Below are 25,192 nucleotides of genomic sequence, written 5' to 3'. Positions count from 1 at the left end.
TGCAGGACTGTCTGTTCCAGCAAAAGTAAAAGTAATGTGAGATTTATACTTCTGCATTGAATCGACGCAGTACCTACAACATAGGCTCTATGTCAATGTAAAGCCTACACCATACCCTACGGCGTAGCCGGACATGCACCTCCCCAGAAATGTAACTATGTGTCACCGCAACGCAGACCTCCCGACTACTTTTGTAAGCTGAAACTATTTCCCTCAGTGGAAACGAAGGTTTTATTTACTTTAATTTCACAGATACACAAAAATTACAGATACACAAAAATACAGGCCTCCACAAAAATAGCATTATAAGTCTTGTGTTAGATTTATCTTGGCTTCATATGAGCAGAGGAAATCTCCACTTGTCGCTAGGCTAATTTATACAACGTAAAATGCCATAGGCTTGTGCTAATAACGTCAGCATGTTATGTTGGAGAACGTGTTTAGTATAAGACAGTTGTTTTGTCAGTGAACCTTGTGAGTTGTAATGGAGCCAATTTTGTAACGTTGCCTTTGTTAATGTTGCTGTTGTTCCTGGCTTCATATGAGTAGAGGAAAAGTCTGCTAGCAGCTAGATCTAGCTCTAATTAATACTGTGGAAAATACCATAGGCTTGTGCTAAAAACATTAGCATGTTGTATTTGTGGGGAAAATGTGTCCAGATAAAGACAACTGCTTTGTCTGTGAATGCTGCGAGTTATAGTGAAGCTGATTTATGTACTTGTGTTTGAAACTGTCTCTATTAAACCATGTTTAATGTGTGTTTAATGTGTGTTTTGGATCAACTAGACTTTACAGTACTTCACAGAAACTCCGCCACCAACTAGTGTTTTGGAGGTGTAACTGCAGAGTGACACAGACACACCACTGCACAAGTATAAATGCTCACAACAGCGTAGGTGACGTACGTAGGCTACAGCGTAGGCTCTGCAGCACAAGTATAAATCCCCCTTAAAGCTAACCCCAGATTCACTCTCATTTGGCAGATTTGGTAGATTTGCTTCCTGCCCTCCCCAATCAGACTTTTGCTACTTTAACTTTCGTTCTTGTCCCAGCGCATTTCCCCCCAACGCTGTCAGGCATTGTTAAACTGTAAACGTGACCGGCCATGTGTCATGCCAACGTTAAAGGACAGGTTTTTCATCGGTGTCTGGCACCCCAAGTTACTGCCCGAGCGCTGGATTTCCATGACTTCAGAGTGAGACCAGGTGTGTGTGTGTGTGTGTGTGTGTGTGTGTGTGTGTGTGTGTGTGCGCGTGCTTCATAACTAGTAACCAGGGTGCACTAGGGCCCGTCATAATAGCGTGCACTGGGGCCCATTGTAACTCCCTTACACCACTACATGAATACCATGTTGCACAGTCCTTGATAAAGCAGAGCCAGTTTAACATCAGGGAGGGACAGCAGGAGGCAGGGGATTGTGGGGTGGGAATGGTGTTGCTTTTTTGCAAATGTATGTAAATTGTGAAATTCAATAAAAAAGAACTGTGAGGAAATCACATTTGTTCCATCAGGATGGTCTAAACAAACAAACATGGTTCTAGCAGAGACGCCAGCCTGAGCTGCAAAATCACAGCTTACTTACACTGCTGCATTGATACGATCATGGACAAAAGACCACCTCATATTTGATTCTTTGAGTCAAATTTGTCCCAAAACTACAAACTAAACTGAGCATATCCAACAAAGCTCAGTATCTAAAATGCTATATGAAGATCAATGAACAACTGTTTCTTCCTGCTACCCCCTCAATGTGTCTCTTACCTTACTTTTGCTAATTGTTTGTACTAATATTTCAACCATGGGGATTCCATGCTCACTCTAGTGTTGGACAGGTCTGAACAGCAGTCACCTCACACCAAGGGATTAAAGGCACCGCAGTGTTGCTGTAGAATCAACAAACTTACAGTGCAGCTTTCTTTCTCAAACCAAAACACTTCAGATTCTGCATGACAAACCGAAAAAGATTTTAAAATATGTATCACACACTGGAGCCTTCTTCAAAGTGCAAGGCAGGGGGTGAAGAACTGAGGGAGGGAGAAGGGAGAGGAGGGAGATGAATAAAGACAGAGACAGAGAGGGAGAGTGGTGGAAGAGAAGAAGAAGATGGTTAGACTGATGGTTGTGCAACATGCTCTTTTACACACACACACACACACACACACACACACACACACACACATAAACTCCAGTAAGGAAACTGTGGTGAAGCTGCAGGTTTACAACAACAGCTGGGCTCTACTGCCGCCCAGTGGCCATGCAAAGACATGAAACTCTGCTTGGCATTAAATACTTTTATTTCACAACAAAGTGTGACGTAATTGTATTTTCTGTGACTTCTAGATTGTGCCTTATGAGCTGACAGAGAAGTACTCCTAATGGAATGCTGTATAAGTTTTGTTTTTGGTCTCTGTCATGCAAATGTGAGTGCCATAATGGATCTGTTAGATTTGACCACAACTGTTTTACTAAAGGTAATTTCAAGGCCATTATTTCATTCACGTCTCATTAATCTTTGTTATTTGATCCCCACTAATCTACTGGGTGAACACAAGTCATCAGTCAACAAACATTATTATGAAGACATGCATGAACTAAACAAAGGTCAAGCTCATAAAACCTCATTTCCTGGATCTAAGAATCTACACAGACAGAGCAGTATCATAAAATCACCCATCTTTTTCCTGACTTCATGCCATCATCACTCTGCCTGTGGATTCCTGAGCTGTGCTAAAAATACCAAACGTTAAGACTTACTTTTTTACACTTTAAGGACATTGATGATTTAAAGGAGAAACATGGGAAAATAAATCTTAAAAAGTACTTGAAGAAAAGAAAACACTTAAGTGGTGATTATTTTTACTGTCTGACAGGATGGACATGGGAGTGTTTTTAGGGAACAGAGACATTTTCCCATAGAATTCTTCCAACTATTATCAATGTTTTCTTTAATTATATCTGATTTATTTTTGTTAAGTTCATCACTTATAGTTTGACATTTGATGAAGAATCACACCTTGTGAATGAAGCTCTCTAAAGCAGTTGAAAGAGACAAAGAGAAAGAGGGAGCATCTCCCTTAGTGCCATTACGAGACTGTCCTCCACAACAAGACCACATAGGTCATTTGTACAAGCAGCTTATTATGACCCATATTTACATTTCTTGTTAGGCGGCAACCTCCGGTGGCCGTAGTGATTATGACAGGAGAAAAGAAGAAAGTAATCTGATGTAGTAGAGTGAATGACAAAAGTCCACTTAAGGTAGGAGGGAGTGAAGGTGGTCAAATAAACACAGGACTTTAATCCAGAAGACCGTCTGTGTCCATGTTTATTATTTTAACTACTTACTAAGTATGTTGTAGTATGTGACACTATGTTAGCAACAGACGTACCTATTTTAAGCCAAACTATGATCTTTTTCTAAATCTAACTAAATACTTTTGGTCAACGCATTCTTATCCCAACTCGTCAAATATAGACTACAAACATGACGTATCATCTGAAACATGGAAGGAGCTACATGCCCATTAGCCACTTAGCACAATCATTACTGCTTTGCCCACAGCGTCATTAACAGGCGGCTCGCTCAGTGTGTGACGTGCACTTGTAGATAAAATATAGGCCTATATTAATGAAGGTTCATTAGTACGGTTTTGTATTTCTCTGTAATGTAGCACAGTGTTAACAATGTTACTGATACTATTCTTTCTCACACCTTCAACTCAAACCACTGTGCTGCCCCGCCCAAAATATATCATTTAATAATTAAATTAATATCTTAAACATGCGGGCGACTAGTCGACTAATGGCTCTAAATGACGACTATTGGTCGACGAGGAAAATTCTTAGTCGGGGGCAGCCCTAAAGGTGAGTAAGAGATCCACAGTTTGTAATGAAACTAAGGGTGCTTTCACACCTGCCCTGTTTGATTCGGTTCAATCGAACTCAACTTCGTTCGCCCCCTAGGTGCAGTTCATTTGGGCAGGTGAGAACACAGCAATAGTACTCAGGTGCGCACCAAAACAATGCGCCTCCTTTTCAGACTGTATGGTTTGACTAAAATGAACAATGACAGCAATATAGTCCACAATGACCAGCACGAAAACCAACCTGCATAGTTGTCCCTCCATTGTGACATTAGAAAGTGTCACATTTATCCTGCAAGTGTACTCTTCTTCAACATTTCGTTTACTTCCTGGATTTTTCCCACATGGAAATTCTGACCAATCAAGAACAGCTTTCTCGTGCAAGCATTTAATGTGGTCAGCTTGTAAATGTTGCCGTGAGAACACGAACCAACTCTGGGCAATTATGCAACTTTGTAACAAAATTAGTCCCTGATTCAGACCAAAGCAAGACAACGTGAGCAGGGGCATTCATATACAACACATCACCATGATCAGTGACAGGTAAAAAGGTAGACTCCACCAATTCCCATTTGACACAAAAAGCAAGACTTTAAACACATTTTAAGGACAGAGGTTAAATAAGGTATGATCTTAGTCCTGTTTTTAAAGGGCTGTAGAAAGGGAGGAAGAAAAAGAGATGACAGAAAGGGATGGAGAATTATAGAATAAGAAGCAAAACAGAGGTAGTGAGGCCAATAATGAGGAAAACATTTAAAAAAGAGGAGAACATGAGGAGGAATGAGGGAGGAGTGGAACAGAAAAGGAAACAAAACAGAGCATGCATTGCTTTGGTTTCATTTTTTCAGGTGCACTGCCAACTTTCTCAAAAGAGTTGTAGAGTAAAATCCCCCCTGAGGCTCCATAGCTTCCCACCACTTCCTGATAAAGAGTGCTACTCAGCCAATCGCCAACCTGCATTTTGGCGGGTATTGCTTGGCAGCTGAATTTAGCCCCAGAAAGTAGGAAAACAAAATGAATCCCTGAAGACCGAAACCAACTTCAAATCTGGTCAAATTGAGCCACAAATGCACACACAGGCGTTAGACTGTCTGGTCTCAAGTGTCAAAATCCTGCTATCCTCCCAATGACCTTTGTGCACAAAGGAAGTCACGCTTCATGGCCTGTAAAAGCACAAGCAGACAGAGTTATTTCCAGATTTATTTGACCTGACTTAGTGTTGAAAATCTTGTGGCCCAGTTCTAAAGGGTTTGGTGACGCTATGGCCTTCTCACACATAAAGACAAGCCTTTCTCTCCCTCCCTCTAGTTCACACTGCAGCTGGACGAAGCGAGGGATGACAGACGAGGGAAAGAGAGAGATGCACTTTAAATCATTTGCATGTGAAATAGACACTGGCACGTAGATCAAAAACTGGAGCTGGAAGGAGGCGCACACACACGCACACGCATAGTCTCGTCAGTGTGTGTGGTGACAGCAGCAGCCCTGTGTGAGCTGAGAAGCATGTGAGGCTGATTACAGAATATTTACTGCTGAGTCTGTCTAGACAGACAGAGAGAGGAAGATGTACAATGGAGACAGAATGGATAAGCTGGAGGTAAGGAAGACAGATGGATGGGAAAGAAGGAAGGAAGTGTTAGCAAGAAAAAAAAACCCAAGGTAGGAAAGGAGGACTTTTTGATTAAGGTAGGATTAACGTGTTCCGTGGTGCCCTTTGAATCACTGAAAGCCACCGTATCCACTGGACTAACACCCAGTTGCACTCACACCTATCATCACCAAGTGCTTGGAACGGCTGGTCCTGAACCACATCTACATCCTGAAGCCTACCTCCCTCCCTCCTTTGACCCCCACCAGTTTGCTTACAGAGCAAACAGATCAACCCAGGACGCCATAGCCATCGCCATCACCCACCCAGAGAGCTACATCAGGATGCTCTTCATTGACTACAACAACCATCATCACCGATATCTTGGTCAGCAAACTGTCTGACCTTGGACTCCCCCCAGCCACCTGCTCCTGGATTAAGGACTTTCTCACAAACCAGCCCCAGACAGTGAAACTCGGACCCTACCTCTCCTCCACCCAGACACTGAGTACGGGCTCCCCACAAGGGTGTGTGCTGAGCCCACTACTCTTTACCCTCTACACCTCCGATTTTAGACCTGCTCAAATCAGCAACACCATAATGAAGTGTGCTGACGACACTGGAGATGAGTCTGCCTACAGGGACAAGGTCCTGGAATTGTCTGCGGGGTGCTCGGCAAACAACCTGGCTCTGAACACTACAAAAACAAAGGAGATCATCCTGGACTTCAGGAAGTACAGGGCAGAACCATTGCCCTTCTACATCAATGGCAACTGCGTGGAGAGGGTCCACACCTTCATTTTCCTGGGCAACATGATCTTTGCTGACCTCTCCTGGACTGCAAACACCATGGCTGTCATCAAGAAGGCACAGCAGCATGAATTTTTTGACGTACAGAATTATATAACAAAATGCAGATATGTATTCATCTGAGACACCTATAAACAATGCAAGATAAACATAAATTAACAAAAAATGAATGACCTTGGGTATAAGAGGAATCTTGGAAAACTTGTTGGAGAGAAAACTGCAGCGTCAGGCGCATAAACAACAGACAAGTGTGTCATTGTTAATTCAGACTGGTGGTGTTAGTCTCACACACACACACAGGAAGTAACTTCCAGATGGGCAGCATTCCCAAAACCTGTCTTGCTCGCCACAAGTATGAATTTTACAACCACAAACAGTCACAATCAAAACACACTGATAATACACAGTAACATGGGCTGACATCACACTGAGAGCTTTTCTAATGTTGGTAGTTTGTTACCACGCTTACCCCAATAAGCCCCCTGACATGCCTTTTTAAAGGGCATATATAGTGAATGGCACCTTTTTGAATTTAATAAGGGTTCATCTTTGAACATAGGCATATTTCTTAGGTGTCAATCACTCATAAGGGCCCATTTTCCCCTCACCTCTCAGGCCCCAGCACTGTCTACATTTATGCCCCTGCATACCAAATGATGAGATACTGTAACAAGCTGGAGTAGGACCAGCAACACAGAACCAGAGAGCTGTCAGACCAAAGGCACAGAACATGAAGAACCACCATAACAAAGACCTGGATGGTGTTAGCCGAAACACTAAGGACTTTGCCAGGTCTCATTATCGGCACAGCAAGTCCAATTTCAAACCAAAGGAGGTCAGAGCCAGAAACAACCGGATAGAGTTCTCTTCACTCAATACCCAGTTAGAGGACTCCCAGTACCAGTAGCATCTGTATCACTGCAAATGGGCAGCTGCGGAGTGAAAAAGTCCGGCTTTTAAGGCCCAGTTGGAAGAGGGTAGCAGAAGTCCTCTGATGCAAAAGGCCCTCAGAGAAAAGATTGAGGTGAAAGTCCTGGACTTGGAGAATGAGGCCAAGGAAATCAAAGCCTCCTTCACTGCACAGCTGGAGTAGCAACAGATGGAGAGCACCAAGATGGCTGCTGCACTGAAAACAGCAGATTCTGAAACTAATCTATACACTTGATGTTTCTGATATCTTGCTAGCGTATCTGTAAGCCTGTCACAAGTGGTCAAAGCCCCGTTTCCACCAAACACTTTCGGTATGGTACCTTTGGAACCAAAAGTAACCCTTCAGACATGGTACCTAGACCTAGGCCTCTAGTGTCTAGAAGGGGGACCAAAAATAGGGACAGTACGGAATGGTTCCATTGGTACCATCCACAACTTTTCACTGGGGAAACGGAAAAAATCGCACCAAACTAAACTGTACCACAAGATACTGCTCGGTGGAACCAGGCTAAACTGTCCCAGTTTCAGTAGTGCTGGACTGCTGCTGACTGACATTAGATGAGACGTCTATTACCATGGCAACAATCAAAGCTTCGAAGCATTTGGGGTCAGCCCTGATGGTGATATTGTTGCAGGATGCCAAAAATCAATCAATGTATGAGAAACAATTTCTGTAGTGTCCAAATAAACAGATAAAAATAATGAAAATCTCAGTCCCAAAATTGAGAAAGAAACCAAAAGAAACCGAATGCCGACCTAATATCTGAATAGTCTTAGTCATTACACACTTTAATCTCTGTCAGCATTACAAAACAGGAGGAGAATGTGATGTCATATGTTTGGTACACATAAACAATAACCACAGGGCACATACACCTTTCACACTGCAACGCCCACATGAAATCTACACTGGTGGCCTGGAGCAGATACCTAATATAGGCGCGCACACACACACACACACACACACACACACACACACACACACAGGCTAATAGAGAGGCTGATGAATGATGCATTCCTCCACAGAGGGCATCTTACTACAGTAACACTCTTTCATTTTCATCCGCCCACTCACAATTCATCTCGCTCTTTCTCTCTTCCCCTTTCTTTCTCATTTTTATCGTCTCCTCTTTCTTTTTTGTACAACCTCCTCCTGTCTTTCCCTCTTTCTCTTCCTCTAATCCTTTCCACTCATCCTTCTTGACTTTTTTGGCATTTGCTTTTCCTGTTTTATACTTAAACTTCATCTTTCGTTCCAGCCATCTATTATTGGTTTACTGTTACTATAACAGTTCTACTTCCTTCCACTCCTCCAGGGTCTCTATGCCCTCTGGTGTTCTCCCTTTTCTCTCAATAATCTTTTCTTGTTTTCTAATTTTTACCATTTCAATCTCTAAACACACTTGTGTGTGAGCGCTACACCGTAGCCTACACACATGGCCTACGTCATTGTGAGCATTTATACTTGTGCGGTGGTGTGTCTGTGTCACTCTGCAGTTACACCTCCAGAACACTAGTTGGTGGTGGGGTTTCTGTGAAGTGCTGTAAAGTTTAGTTGATTCAAAACACACATTAAACACACATTAAACATGGCTTAACAGAGACAGTTTCAAACACAAGTACACAAATCAGCTTCACTATAACTCGCAGCATTCACAAACACTTGTCTTTATCTGGACACATCTTCCCCACAAATACAACATGCTAATATTTTTAGCACAAGCCTATGGCATTTCACATTGTATAAATTAGCCTAGCAGCTAGTGAACTTTTCCTCTACACATATGAAGCCAGGGACAACAGCAACATTTAACAAAGGTAACGTTACATAATTTGGCTCCATTACAACTCACAAGGTTCACTGACAAAACAACTGTCTTATACTAAACATGTTTTCCAAACAAATATAACATGCTAACATTATTAGCACAAGCCTATGACATTTTACACTGTATAAATTAGCCTAGCACCAAGCAGAGATTTCCTCTGCTCATATGAAGCCAGGATGAATCCCAAAGTCAAAGGTCCCACTTGAGGACGTCAGGCCCTCATGGAGTCTGTTTCTGACAGTTTGGTCAGAAACATGCACACCAGTAGCCTACTGGAGGTCATTTTGTAGGGCTCTGGCAGTGCTCCTCCTGTTCCTCCTCACACAAAGGAGCAGATATCGGTCCTGCTGCTGGGGTGATACCCTTCTACCGTCCTGTCCAGCTCTACTCTTGTAACAGACAGTCTCCTGGTATCTCCTCCATGCTCTCTAGACTGATTGGGCTGCAGGTACTGCCTAATGCTACCAGTAGTGGCAAGGACACTAGCAGAACACATAACTAGTCAGCACACATAGTGAGGAAGGATGAGGAGAGAGCAACTGTCTGTGGCCACCACATGTTAATCCATTCCCTTTTTGGGGGATGCTTTGCCTCTTCATTGCACCTGTTGTCACTTTGATTTGCACCAAAGCAGGTGAAACTGATTCACAATCAGTTGTACTTCCTAAATAAAGAGATTAAAATCCCTGAGGTTTAACTGACTGGGTGTTACACTGATATACTGATACAAATAAGTGTTTCCTTAAATTTTTTGAGCAGCATACTAAGTTAAGCTAACCGCCTCCTGGCTGTAGTTCTTAACTTAATGAGAGTGGTATCAATCTTCTCATCTAACTCTCGGAAAAAAGCAAATGAGCATACATCCCAAAGTGCCAAACCCATTGACAAGGAGTCTTTAAAATTTCCACATGAAGAATGTTACTCATTCTGTTTCTCCTGAGTCCACACATCCATCTTCCTTCTCTTGTTTCCACTTGTGTCCTCTCTTTTTTATCTAATTTCCTCTCAATGCACCTCTCCCATTTTCTCCTTGTTTTCCCACACCACTCTGCCCTCTTTTTCTCCTTCTTCTTTCCACAAATTCAGTTTTCTTGTCTTTCTGCCTTTCATCTATTCTCTGTTTGCCCTCTGTCCTCCCTCCGTCTGTCGATCACAAACTGCTTTCTGTCATCGCTTGACAATCTGCAGAATGAGATGGAGAGGAAGAGAAGACGAGTGAAACAAGAAAACAACCAAAGACACAAAAAAAAAAGAGCGTAAAAAGACAGAAAGCTTTGACAGAAGAGGACGAGCACAAGGAGAGTGACAAATCAGACAGCTGAAAAGAGAAAGAGGCACTGCCAGGGAAAAAAAAATCTCTGCCTGAGGGACAGAGGAGGAAATTAAACTGTAAACCAGACGTATAGTACCAGCCTCCGCAGCAAAACAAGCTTGCACAAAATAAGCTGCTCTGCCGCAAACAGACAAATTATTCGATTTAGACACACTTCCTCTCCCAGACATGCCTGTGTAAACAACCACAGGATTTAGTAAACAAGATAAGATAATGATGTCATACTGTAAAATGATGCTTAAAGGAAGTGTTATCTGTTCTATTTGAATCAAAAAAACAGCAAAATCAATTTTTTTTAAAAAAGCTGTTTAACAAAATTTAATCCAGTATGGCCTTCATGTAAATACAGATGCTCACAGGCCACATGTGTACAATATTCATGTTTTCTTAATTTTCTATGTCAAGTAAAAAAACTTATGATTACATCACGTACAACGCTCATTGTCGCTCAAGGTCCAAGCCGATATCATACGATGATGCGTTGGGCATTATGTTTCATAAACCTACGTAACTTTACTTGCCTAAACTCAACCTTCGTAGCTTTACTTTACCTTCCTATACCTAACCTATGCAACTTTACTTTACCTTCCTCAACCTAACCTACTTAATTTTATTTACCTAAACTCACCTAGGTAACTTCACTTGCCTAAACCTTACCCACGCAATTTTACTTACCTTAACCTAACCTGCATAACTTTATTTCCCTAAATTCACTGAGGTAACTTTACTTGTCTATACCTAACCTACGTAACTTTATTTGCCTAAACTCACCTTCATAACTTTATAGTCCCAAACATAATCTACACAACTTTATTTGCCTAATTCACCTAGGTAACTTTACTTGCCTAAACCTAACCTATGTAACGTTACTGCACCTTCCTGCACCTACCTAACCTCACCCCCCGCCGTTGGATGGTCTCTGGAGGAGGGAATCCCGGGTGGGCGAGAGGGTGTATGCCCCCTTGTCCCGGTTGATGGTGCCGCTCGCCCGCTTCCTGATTTCGGTTGGGTGTGGCTGGCCCGACAGATTCTGATAGGTCTGCTGGGCCAGCCAGCTGATAAGTAACACATCAGCAACACATCAGATGATACTTCTGAGGAAGACTGGAGTCACAGTCGAAACTGTCAAGCAGGTAAAAGAAACATCTCTTACACTTTTTTGTCTGAAGATAGGAAAATATTGAACAGTTCTAAAAAGAAGACAAAATGAACCTAATGAGTCAACTTTACTGCACCTTCCTAAACCTAACCTACGCAATGTTACTTTACCTCCCTAACCTAGCCTACTTAACTCCATTTACCTAAACTCACCAAGGTAACTTTACCTTCCTGAACCTAATCTAAGCAACTTTACATTAAGTACATAGCTTTACTTTAGGTACATAATGTGACATCACCATTCTTTGGGCAGTACGTCATATAACATAATATTTACAATTTGATACAATAAGATCCTCTATAATATGATACGATTCGTTACAATACAATTCATTGCAATATGATTCAATAGCATGCGTTACAGTTCTCTGTCATTTGATACAATGCAGCATAATTTGCTACAGCTGAATTTGATTTGATACAATAAGACACGTAACAATATAATCTGTTGTATTTTAAAATTCGCAACAATTTTTCCCATAGAATATATTAGATTACATTTATTTGGCAGACACTTTCGTCTAAAGTGATTCATAACTAGATGTCATGATTCAGTAAATACAATAACATAGCATAGTTTAACTTCCACGATGTGACAAGTACCAGAATTTTCAACTGTCCTCCATTTTTCTTTAAGGAATACGAAGGTAACAGACAACACTGATATCTGAAAATGTATTCATATTTCTTTGACAAAGATCCTCTCAAGCATTACCACAACTAATTATAATGTAGCAGGTTCACAAAGAGTTTAATTAGCCAAGAACTTTTCTCAAACCATCGAGAAGCATTTAATCCTTCGGTGTATCTTTCTGAGGAAACCCGCAGTATACACATCCATTCTAACAACATGATTATTCTGAGTCAGAAGAAAGGTTGCCACATGAGGAAAAGCCACTGAATAAAAGGCATGTCCCTGCTGTAAAATCGAGATCGAATTCTCTACAGACTGTGATGAAAATGAAGAGAATGAAACTCCAAAACAACGGTCCTTTTAATAAAGTTCTTCTGAGTAAGTGAGACAAACACATCCTGTGCAGCTGCCTGGGGTGAATGGGAGGCCGGTGGAAGACGCTCTGAAATTAACTAAATCTGCTGAATCGAGTGAAACCCAGCTGAGGGAAACACTTTAATTAACACAAAGCGACTTTCTCCCTTTGCTGATCAACAGACTGAAGACGAGACTGATGCTATCTGGGCCAGCAGCTGCCTGCAGGCTGGAGACACGGAATCCTGGGGTTGCAGGTTTGAGTCTCACACCAGCTGGGAAAACTCAGGTGGACAATGTGAATGGGAAAAGAGGGGAACAGCCATCAAGGTGCCATTGTGCACAATTTGAGAATAAAACTGTTCCCTACTGTAGGTTTCAAAAGAGACTGTAAAAAGACAAGAGAGTTAAGAAATGTATTGATCAGACTTTCTGCCCCGATACCAGTTCTGATACCTAATCTAGTCTGTCAGGACTATAAAATCCGTAAACCACTCTGGGTAGAACTGATTAAGATCATTTTTCTGTGTATAAGGTGACACTATGATAAGATCTGAAAATAAATTAACGCAATGAAATTGTTCGTCAAACCTTAAATGCACCGTGAAAAGGTTCTTTTCATACATCATGTCCCTCTTTCTTCTCTCCGTCCGCGGTGAGGTTTACATTTTAACAGCTGAATAAACTTTTATGTTTGTGTCGGAACCAACTCTGTGGATGAATCCCGTCCAAATCAGCGCTAATTGGAGGTTGTGTTCAAATGTGTGTGTTCGTGTTTGTGTGTGAAGTCGGTGAGTCCCAGGAGGTACAGCTAGATTCTCCAACAGCCATCCCGCTGCTGTCACATGACGAGAGGGACGTTAATGAGAGGGAGAGAAACTTGAGGAGCGCTCTTATACGCACAGGTGCAAATCACGTATCTTCAAACTGACTTTTAGTAGTTTCTAGTCAGTGTTTAGTCCGATCAGGGGAGTAAAATGTAACTCTGTGATACCGCAACACTCTGCCAAATGTTTAAATGTCAGGCCGGCTTCTTTCTACTCCACTGCCTCCAGCTCTAGACCCCCCAGGCTGAGTGTGTGAGTATGTGTGTGTGTGTGATCGAGGCTGTCAGGCTTCCTTTATCCAGCATGTTGAGCATTCGCACCAGAAATTATACAGCAAGTAGTTTGCAAGAGGTGCAACCTAAGTAGGCCACAGCAACCTACATCAGGAAATCTTCACTCGTGACATCAGTAATGTCACTTGTAACGTTCCGTAGCTCTATTAAACACTTCAAGTAGCAGCAACAACACTGTAAAACATCTTTGTAGAGAGCAAGAAGTGAAAAATAAAAACTTCTGTTGGGCCTTGTGCTTTATGGCCACTCAACTGTGCAAACAATAATAGAGGTCTACAACTACAGCTGCAGTGACAAGGCAACACTCCATAATTTGGGGTGTTTACAATGTGTGAAATTGATGGGAAATACTCACAGACACTGCCTTGTGTGGTACTTTCAAGACAAGCAGGCCTGCAGTCACACAGTCTAAGAAGATGTACACCAAACAACACTGATATTCTCCATGTGGACTCACTTTTGTTTATTAGACTTTAAAGGCATACATTGGAATTGTAGGAGAAGAACTGCAAAGCATAGATTTATTATTTCACATAGATTTACTGTATCCACCTTATTCCTAGCCCCCATGATACCTTACGTGAATTATGGGTGAAACTTCAGGCAGTGAACCGAAACCAGCGATTTACAATGGTAACAGTTTGTTTACAGGACTCTTCCAAGAGTAACTGGGAAATAAAACGTGGAACAGGATTATGTGATCATACCTCTGCCATCTCTGACAGCCATCTCAAAGCATTGTTCTCTTTTTTCCATTAAACCGAGCACATTAGCAATTAGCTTGCCTTGCTCCTTTAAAATATCGTTAACTTTAACGTGGCCCGGGCTAGCTTAAGGTTAACTTCTGCTCCTTCTAAAGATGATTTCTGATTTCTAATGACTGTTGACTAATAACTCTTGAGTAATGAGTAAGAGATACTAACACATTTGGCAAAACATTTAACATAATTCAGTATTGACAGTAGCTCCATGTAAAGTGAATAAATGTGATGTCTCCCAGCTAACTCCATTCGTTAACGTTGGCGACGCAGATTACAAGTTTTTTCTTTTAACTTCTGATTTATTAAAAACTGTTCTGAGCAAAACATGATGGTTTCTCATATCAATGGCACCTTTGGCAACAGGAACAATCCCTTTTTGTTCTGGTTACATGTTCAACACACAGTTGCTGAAGACAAAACGTTAGCTTAGACTTGTTAGTCGTTACAGACACGGACAGAGCAACAGGTAGCAGAGCTCCGCAAAGACATTTTGGAAGATGCTAAGTTGACATTAAATATTTGTTAAGATAAATCAGTATTTGCTAAACTGAAGGCAAATTACTTTTGAAAAGAACCAGTGTTGACGGTTAGCCACCAAGAGTAGCCACTGGAACTAACCACAGACAGTCTATGGGACTAACTAGCTTACTGCTACTTCTGCTATCTCACAGGAAGTTGCCCCCATAATCATTTCTACGGTAGTGCTCTCAGGAATAAGGTGGATAGGGAAGTCTCCACAAATATTTAACCAAGGAAAGTAAGCCAAATTCCTACTTGACAGACCTGAGTTTATATAATTATTTAACACCAGGTAAGTAATTTAGTTCACGTAAGCCTAACACACTCTTCTATTGAGCATCTAGTTGTGATTATAGCTTCTCAACCAAGTTCCCAACCACAACAGATCACCAAAAGTCCAGTGGTTTACACAAGCGACCCAACTGTTTGTTCAAGGTCACTGCTTCTCATTTCTATGCCACCATGACAGCAAAATGAAAACTGAAAAGTTGACCTCCTATTTAAAAAACATTTCTCAGCATTTCAGGGTCAAACTTGGCCTTAAAAAAGCACGACAGTGCAAAATCCTGTGAGAACATGTTGCCTCCCTCTTCATTCAGGCTCTCCAACAACAGAGTTTCTAGAAGACACGTACAAATAAGCTCATTCAAAACTTTCAGGGCACATTTAAATGTCAGCCTGTGAGATGGTTCTTTAGGGGCTGTTCCAGTCAGACGCACAAAAGACCCAACAGAGAGGCAGATGGAGAGCTGATGAGTCAAGCTCATCTTCTTCTTGTTTCTGTTTAAAATCTTTCAGGAAATTTCCTTTAGGACAACACATATTTCGAGGTACATTATAAACTAGGAGCAGTATGTCTGAGTGCTCTGTCTAGCTCTGCCATGTGAGCATGGTTGCACAGCAGACCGTCCCTTGGCCCGAGGCTGGTTGGCAGGAACAAACACCAGCTTGTTGTATTTCACTCTCAAACAGCAGAGCAGGACTTTATGTCCCCAGAAAATGTCACGGTCACAAATATATAAATATTTTTTAAATGAGAAACGTTGATTTCCTTAATACATGGCGGACAAATCCTTTCCTCAGACAACGGATGTTTTGATTTAAGTGCAGTGACTCTTTACATCAAATCAACACTATAATGAGCAAAAGACGGAAATCAAAACAGCAGACAGACATATGAAAAAACTACTGTGCTCCCCCTCACTCCGCCCTCCTCCAGCAGCTGGCTGTGTAATAAAGCCTTCAGTTACTCTATTTTATTAAATTATCCCAATTTCAAATACGCTCCAAAATTAGCCTTTCAAACAGTAATGATGCCAGTTTGACATTAGTTTATAATCTTAGTGAAAGACTGCAAAATTTACAGAAATAGTGATGATGTGATAATACGTACATACTGTCTTAAGGTAGACATACAGTAGCCTATATAGCATACAATGGAAACACAAGTAAAGACTTATATTCCACCACTGGTACTAAATTTAGCACTACAGCATTTGAACGGGACAACTGGCACAGTTTCAAGATTACTGTCACCATTTCAGTATCTGACCAAATGTCTCCCCTTCTGTTAAAGACAGGCAATCTTGCGCTTCACCCAAAAACACTGGATTGGTGCTCACAGCACAGAACAAAATAGTAGACACTAAATCAAGTGGGCCACTTCAAAAAATGACTGAACCCAAATGAAAGGAGGCTGGAGTTCCCGAGAAATGACGCAGAGTAATGACTGTAAAACTGTTTTTGCAGAACATTATGATGTCACAGTGAAGCTGACCTTTGACCTTTAAGATATAAATTGTCAATAGCTCATCATTTAATTCTATTAGACAAACTTCTGTGTGAAATTTTGTAATAATTAGCGTATAAATTCTTGAGTTATGGCCAAAAACATGTTTTTTGAGGTCACAGTGACCTTGATCTTTTCTTGAGATGTTGCGTCCAGGAGAATGAATCACGCCACAGTGACCTTGGGTTTCGTCATCCTTGACTTAAAGTGGATGTTTGTGCAAAGTGTCGAGAAATTCTCTCAAGATGTTCTTGAGATATAATGTTCATGTTAATAAGATGGACACAAGGTCACAGTGACCTTGACCTTTGACCACCAAAACTGAATCAGTTCATCCTTGAGTCCACGTGGACATTTGTGCCAAATTTGAAGAAATTCCCACATGGCATTCTTGAGATACTGTGTTCATGAGAATGAATCAGGCCACAATGACCTTGACTTTCGTCCAACAGATTCCAATCAGATCAGCCTTGACTCAAAGTGGATGTTTGTGCCAAATGTCAAGAAATTCTCTCAATATGTTCTTGAGATATCCTGTTCACATCAATGAGACGGACACAAGGTCACAGTGCCCTTGACCTTTGACCACCATATCTAAATTAGATCATTCTTGAGTCCAAGTGGACATTTGCGCCAAATTTCAAGAAATTCCCACATGGCGTTCTTTCTCCATTCTGAGATATCATGTTCATGAGAATGGGAATGGGTTGAAGAAGGACTTTATGACTCAAAGTAGGTCTTACAGCCTTCCGGATTTATTGAAGACACAACTTACAATCTCACATACCGCAACAATGAGATAGCCCTGTAGAACAGTTCACCAAACATTCTTATACTCCTCAGATACACAACATACCTAACTTTCCGTGTGTGTATGTGTGAGTGGCTGTGATTTCCTTCCATTTCCAGATTTTGCACTTATTTTATCTTAATACAGCTTGTTCTGCCCCAGTGTCACACTATTTTAGATCACTCTGCTCTTGTCACTCTGTCCCATTCAAGGTTGTTCAAACTAGGTAAACGTGTTTTGCTTCCAACTTGACCTTAACTGTTAGACATTTCTGGGCCTTTTCTCCACCACAAGGGACGACCCGAAAACATAATGACTAAGGGTCTGTCACCGGCTCAGAGGCATAAAAATAAGCAAACACAGGCAGTGACAACAAACCTTTGAGTTGAATTGAACAAAACTATTCAAATAAGCACAATGATTTCCAACCCTAGCAGCTAGCTTTGCCTGAAAGGCTATTATTGTCAAGTTTTAAAGAAGCTAACGCAAGCTAGCAAGCTACCAGCTTACAATAGGCTTTTGTTTTCTTTTGAGTTTCAATTAAATCAAATGAAGTCGCTAGTAGTACTACTGTATGAAGCTATGTTTCAAAGGCCCGAGACTGGACCAGGAAACATAGCAATGCACCATGAAAGACAGGAAAGAAGAGGCAACAGTACTCCCCAATGGCAGTGGATAATGCACCATGCCACTCTGCAAACACTGCTCAGGAATAGGCTCAAGGAATGTGACAAAGACCTCAAAGTGTCAACCTGGCCTCCAAATTCCCCAGATCCCAATCTGAATGAGCACCTGTTGCACGTGCCGATAGTCCGGCTCACCACCCACAGGACTCAATGGATCTGCTGCCAATGCCCTGGTGCCAGACACCGCAGGACACTCCCAGAGATCCTGAGTCCATGCCTCGACAGGTCAAAGCCAAGTCCAATCCAAGGAGGCCCCACCTTGGATTAGGGGTACATCTGGGGTACCTGCACGTCCTACGAAACCTTGAGCAGACTGGGACCTGGGAAATTTAGAAGCCAGGTCGACACTTTGAGCTTTTTGTCACACTCCATTTCTAAACAGTTTTTGTGGTGTGGCATGCAGCTTTTTTTAGTGTTGGGGGCCACTGCCATTGGGAAGTGCTGTTGCCATGAGGGGGGGTACCTGGTCTTCAGTGGTGTTTGAGTGGGTGGAGCATGTCAGGTGGTATCCACACGAATGCCAGAACCAAAAAGGATCTCAGCAGAACATTGCCTTGGAACAATATGATCAATGTTGTTCATTTCACCTGTCAGTGGTTTTAATGTTTTGGCTGATCAGTGTATCTAAACTCACAAATAAAACATAAAACCAACTGACATCCTGGAGGTCAAATCCCTGACTTTAAGTTTCTCTGATTGGATAAGAAAGATGAGGATCACTGAAAAACAAGACAATATTGATGTATCGCTGCCAGACAGTATCTACTCACTGTAGCTTTAATTCAATTTCCTGCATCCAAGCTGCCAGGGACGCTCTGTGTTTCCCACCATGACCACATACAACAAACCACCAGTAAAACAAGACATACGACGCACTCTGTAGATGGAGAAAACGACTAAATAATAAGAGCAACAGATGTTTGATAGTAAAATGATTCAAACCAGCATCTGTGTGTATGCTTGTGTCACCGCTGTGGGCTTGTGGTTTGGGTAATGGGTCCACCTAGATTTGTTCCCAGTTTGAACACAAGTTCTCTTCAGCTGCAGTTAAGCTCATTTGTTTGGGGTGAGTCAAGCGTCCGCCGCAGATGAAAGACATCTGTTTACTTTGGCTCCACGTGCAAACTATACAGTATTACAGGTCTTGCAGGATTTTGTTGTATCATTCCATTTTTGAGTTTAACATCTGCCTGACTAGACTCATAAAGTTTATACAAGGACGGTGCCTCTGAGGTACAGCTGGGTCTTGTGATCAATGCTACAGACTACTTACAGATTACTCTCCTAATATCGAATTTTGTGGAAGTTCCAGACCACAGAAAAGTCAAACATTTCCAGATACAGGACCATCAGAAAACCATCATCTTCATATCTCTGTTACTGTTTGTCTGACACACACCCTGCTCTCCCTTTCTCGCCAAACACCTGATGATATTTCGTGGCATTTCATATTGGACATGAAAACTTTATCAGCTGTGAGCTCTAAAGTATCATCCAGCAGTATCAGTGTGTGTGTAAACCACTAAAACATAATGAATTATTCAGGCAAATATTGTATAATAAATGAACAGCAGGAAAGCTCCTAGGTGTGAATGTGTGCAAAGATACTTGTTGCACTTTATATTTATATATATATATATATATATATATATATATATATATTTATTTTATTTTTTTTTATTTTTTTTTTTTTTTACTTTTATAAATGAAACGATCGGTGGATTGCTTTATGGCAACTGGAAACAAACAGCTACACACAGTATCTCATAAAGGCAGGTAGTCTGGTTTCAACATCCAGTTATTCCCAAGCATCAACTTTTCTGACATGATTTACTGTACAGAAAATTGAACATTTTGAACAGACCCAGACGTCCCTGTGGCGCACGTCGTGTGCTGCCCCTAGCAGACACCGGACGTGTTGCACTGCAGCTCCTCAACAGACGACCACACAAAGTTATAACTACTTTTACTGAAAGATCTAAACCTCACCCACCTCTGCGTTAGCTTAAAATCTTTTAAATCATGCGTGGAGAGCCCCTAATTAAACTTAACTCCTTACCCGAAGAGCTGATCTCCACAACTATGACTCGCCCAGCAATATCTTTTTGGCCATTGTCCTAATAATGACGGAATTGCAGGTCATTTAGCTTGGGATATTTCTCAACCTCAATAAGGAGTCTCTTGACATCCAGTCTTTGTCTCACACACAAGCCACAGCAACATCAACAGAGTTCTCTTTATGCATCCATAGTGAGGAGAGGAGTCGAGCTGCCATAGGAGCAGAGAAAGAGAGCTGCTACGGGAGCTGGTACATACAAGAAGGGAGCGAGTGAGGGGAAAATGTATTTAATTCTGGGGGCAGTGAAACTGGAAATAGGACAAGAGTGCCAACGTGCATCTACCTGCCACTGGTGTAGGGTTGTACATCAATGAGTGTGTTTTGGCCTATGGACATTAAAGCAAAAGTTTGGTCTCCACCAGCTCTTAAAGGGAAATATCTGTCTCTTTAGCTGCTAAATGCTCCACTATGTTCACCAGCTAGTCCCAAACTCTGTCTATCTACCATTTAGTGCTGGGCAGGTAGTGTACGGTGGCTTTCTCACGGTTAACAGCTTCCACGGTGTGACTGGAAGCATGGTTGATGAGAGTGAATTAAAACAGTAAAGCTGCTGTCTGTAAAACAAAATTTCATGTGTACATTAGACTGTGACATGGGAACAAATTTTCACTCCTGTCCCATCCCACCCCCTCAAAATGACTCCTGTTCCATTACAATCTCAGTTGAATGACCCCGTCCCATACTGTTCTCATTAGAGGGCTATGGCTTTTTGTCTTTCTTAGATAGGAGGATAGTCTAATATGAAGGGGGGTGATGTGTAGCAAAGGGCTGCGGGCTGGAATTGAACCCGCTGCCACTGCGGCAAAGACATTGCCGTCACATATGGGACGTCTGCTCTACCCACTAGGTCACCAGGTGCCCCAGAACTACATATTTATAATCCCACCCGCTCTAGTTGACTTTTTTCCTGTCCAATACCAGTCACCTGATGAATAGTGAAATTGATTGCCATGCCAAGGAAATCCCAAAGGAATCCTGTGATCTTCAGTATTCCCGAAAAAATGTCAGGCTCTGGTACACATAACTATAAATGTTACAGCTGGTAAAGGTGGGTCTAAGTTAAATTACTTTATATACTGAAGTAGCTTCATCTATAATAATACACAGGAATTTATTAATTAATTTAATATAAATAGTACGAATCTGCAAAGTAACTAAAGCTGTCGAATAAATGTAGTGGAGTAAAAAGTAATATGTGTCCCTCTGAAATGTGGAGCAGAAGCATAAAGTAGCACCAAATGGAAATCGTCAAGTACAAGTAATTCAAAATTGTACTTCAGTACAGTACTTGAGTAAATGCACTTTGTTACATTCCACCTCTGGAAAGTAAAGCCTTAAATTTGAAAAATTATTATTGAAATTTTATAAAAGTACTGATAATTTGATCAAGCACTCAGTGCTTACTTTTAAAACTCAAGAGTTTTAATACAAAGACGTTGCAGTCAGTGCTGTGCACAGAAATTGTAAAGGGCTGGTGCTCAAGTGGAAACGGGGCACCCCTTCCACAAATATCCTTTGCACACATGCAAATTTTATTCATTTATTTTATTAGTTTTGTTTTTTGTGCGCCTACAAAGTGGGAGGTTTCTATGTGAAGGGCTCCTGAGGCCTACGTACATATAGTAACAAGCTGGGGAAATGTCTAACTTACATGGTTTCTCCAGACCTATACACACCTAGCAGCTGCTACACACACACACACACTCACTCACTTCCTACATTTATCATTGAAAACAGGCAATAACAAAAAGAAAACGGTGCCACACTGTGCCCACGTTAGTGGTGTATGAACTAAACAACCACTCAAAATCAACAAATCTTTACGCAACACTGAAAAAAGTTGGTTTCTGAATACACAAAATGATCAACAGCATTAATGCTGAGACAGAAGCTTCCCAACATCTTCATCACCCTGTGGTGTAGTTTAACATCTAAAAATGCAGCACTTTAAAACATTAAAGTGCGGAAACATTTTTAATTTGTCAGAACTGAGCAGGATACCCTATAAAACACACACACATACACACATACACACACACACACACAAAAGGCAACATATTAATGCACTAACTGGTCACTTGACAGCACCCTGAGGTGACGCGACAAATGCGGCAAATCGGGCAAGGCAGAGAAAACAAACAATCTACCTTTAAAGAAATGCACTCTGAAGGAGGTGTCTGAGCTCTTCTCCTCATCTTCATCATCTCCTGTCCTCCCTTGCGCCGGCGATCGCCTCCTTTTCCAACGCATCCCTCTATCTATCTATCTATCCCTCTATCTATCTATCTACTGTGTTACTTTGACTACAGACTCTCCTCCTTTCTATCGTCTATCTGTCCACTTGTTCGTCCTCTTGCTTCACTCCCTTGTTCTTCTCCTCCTCCTCCTCCTAATGTCTCTACCCCCTCTCTCTCTCTCTCTCTCTCTCTCCGTCCTCACCCCTTTGATTATACTTTCTCTCCCCCACCCGCCTCTCACTGCCCTGCTCCGTCTCACGAGGTCTTTCTCTAGCATCAGAACTTGCAACAGTGACAGTTCACATGATAACCCAACTCGGTGTGTGTGTGTGTGTGTGTGTGTGTGTGCAATATCTGCAAGCGCCATGTAATTTAAAATGTCACATCAATGTCCGAATTTTATATTTGTGCGTGCTGTGCGCAGCATCACTCTGCTGTGTATGGGTATAAACATATGTGTGCGTATACATGTGTGTGTGTACATCTGTGTGTGTCCCACCTCTCGCTCGCCACGCTGCAGTCAGTTCTGCTGCGTCAGCCCTGCCCACGCACACACATATCAACGGAGACAAATACACACACAAACAGGCGGTGACACACAAAGCAACAGATCCTAAACAAACACACACACACACACACACACACACACACACACACACACACACACACACCTACGTGCACTGCAACACAAACAGCATTGATTTTTATGTTGGACACAGTAAATTCAGCATTTCTATTTATTCCTGTTATCAATAGCTTGTGTCAAACACTTTGATCTTACTCAGCGTGTTCTAGTCCTCCCTAATGTGTGTGTTTATGTAACTCTTATCTGCTGTAATCATATTTATACACTGATTCTCTTTGCTTGGTTTGATTAGCAGTGAAAATTTGATTTACTGTCACCACTTAAGGCATGATCACACACCTGCAGTGCAGTTTTTGAAAGGATAACTTCTGTATATTACAACTTGGGTCTCTCTCTGAAGTCTGATGGGGCAGTAACACAAGCAGCAAGACAAGTTTTAAAAGAATTATGTGTCACTTAAACGTATCTAAAAGAGAAAACAAAGAAAGTTATTACCCAAACTGTCTGTTTCAAACGTTTGTCACAGTTTAAACCACGAGTTACCGGATCAGCTTTGACCCACCATACTTGCTGTGGTTATACGCACAAAGTTTCGACCACCAGATTACGTGATGTACAAAATCTGGCTCCTCAAACCTGACTGCTTGTGTTTGTCTTTGTTGAAGTGACATTACTGCATCTCCCAGCGATTACGTCATTGCGTCATATATTTTCATGACTGAAAGGAACAAAAAAATGCATGACAGCTGCACTATAACATAAACCAAGTTCAACTTTTAGAATACAGCGACGCGCACCACATCATGTGATGAGGAACAACCAATCACAGCCAACAGATATCGTTCCCCTCTTCCATAAATATCAGTGTGTGATGAATATGGAAAAGTTGATCATGTTAGTGCAGGGCTACCCAGAGCTCTGCACTCAGGATTTCAGGTAAACATAACACAAGCTGTCACCGCGCTCTTGAAAGCTGGCACAGAAAAGGCACAAAAGTAGCACCCAGCGCCTGACCACACGTTTTCCAGGAGGTTAAAGACACAGCATAAAATATGCCTGGAAACGGCCATCGTGGAGGAGAAGCTCCTGGACCAACTGGTGGTACTCCCCATGATCCACCCTCTTTTTTAGGGTCTCATGTATCCACACAGATCTCCGTTTCCCTGTGCCCAACAAACTGTTTACTGACAGCCTCTCACCCTCAACCAGAGCTACAGCATGTACCCTCTGCCTCAACATTTCAGGAACTAGATACTGATTATTGTGGGAAAAAAAACCAAAAAAAAAAAAAAACAGTAGATTGATAACGTGAAGCTTAGTGTAACGACATGATGGGGTGGTTGAATGGCAACAATAAAAAGGCGCAGCAAGTGTTTTTTTAAGTTGTGGCATTCAATTTTTTATTTTTTTTTTTTTTTTTTTAAAGGCAGTGTGTTGCGCCTCGCATTTTGCAACCTGCAAAACGCTTACTGTGTGATCAGGGCCTTAGACAGTTGCAAAGAATCCCATAAAAGGTTTCTTTAGTTACCAAAAAAAAAAGTTAACTGATTTACTGTGTTGTGCTTGTGATGTCTGTTTTCGTCTCACACAGTCAGCTTATAGTTAGATAGTGGGAAAAAAAAGGCAGACAAAAGAAGACAAGAAAACCAAACTGGTCAGAGGCGGAAAAGATTATACTTCTGGAGGAATGCAATCATAGAAAGCACAAACTACAAAGTGAATTTGATCCCCAAATAACAGACAACAATTATATGAAGAAATTGCAACGGAAATTATTTCAGTCAAATCTACAGTGTAACATCAAAAGTGTATCCATTAGGATCTCATGGTAGCAAAACACTCTTCTCTGGGTGTGTTAGTTTTTTTTATTTATCACCATAAACTCAGTCATGTTGCAGTTAAGATGGAGTCAGAGCTACCTTAAGACTTTTTACCTTGCTTTGGTTGCTAAGGTCTTTTGTGCAATGGTCTAGGGATTCCTTGAGAATAAGACCAAGATGAGGATAACACCATAAATACTTAAGTGAGCATTTTAAGGAAAGGCTAAGGAGAAGATTTAAGGGTGTTTTGTGCAACTGATTTTACT

The 25,192-nt window shown here is 41.6% G+C and overlaps 1 protein-coding gene across 3 annotated transcripts in view; it reads right to left on the bottom strand.

The window, feature by feature from the left end:
• nhsl2 (NHS-like 2) overlaps positions 1-25,192 on the bottom strand; it is a 266,381-nt gene that overhangs the window by 214,528 nt on the left and 26,661 nt on the right. Inside the window, exon 1 of one of the 3 annotated variants that reach the window (XM_049569283.1) lies at positions 22,431-22,662. The exons of the other annotated variants lie outside the window; for them this stretch is intronic. Coding sequence (XP_049425240.1) covers positions 22,431-22,533 — 103 coding nt within the window. The 5' untranslated portion in view covers positions 22,534-22,662. Of the gene's footprint in view, positions 1-22,430; positions 22,663-25,192 lie in introns of those variants that run through there. 3 annotated transcript variants of the gene reach the window in all.

This window comes from Epinephelus fuscoguttatus, linkage group LG23 (genome assembly GCF_011397635.1).
Source record: "Epinephelus fuscoguttatus linkage group LG23, E.fuscoguttatus.final_Chr_v1".
NCBI classification, from domain to species: domain Eukaryota; kingdom Metazoa; phylum Chordata; class Actinopteri; order Perciformes; family Serranidae; genus Epinephelus; species Epinephelus fuscoguttatus.
Note: the sequence above shows the minus strand (reverse complement) of the source record. Positions and strands in the feature narration are given on the sequence as shown.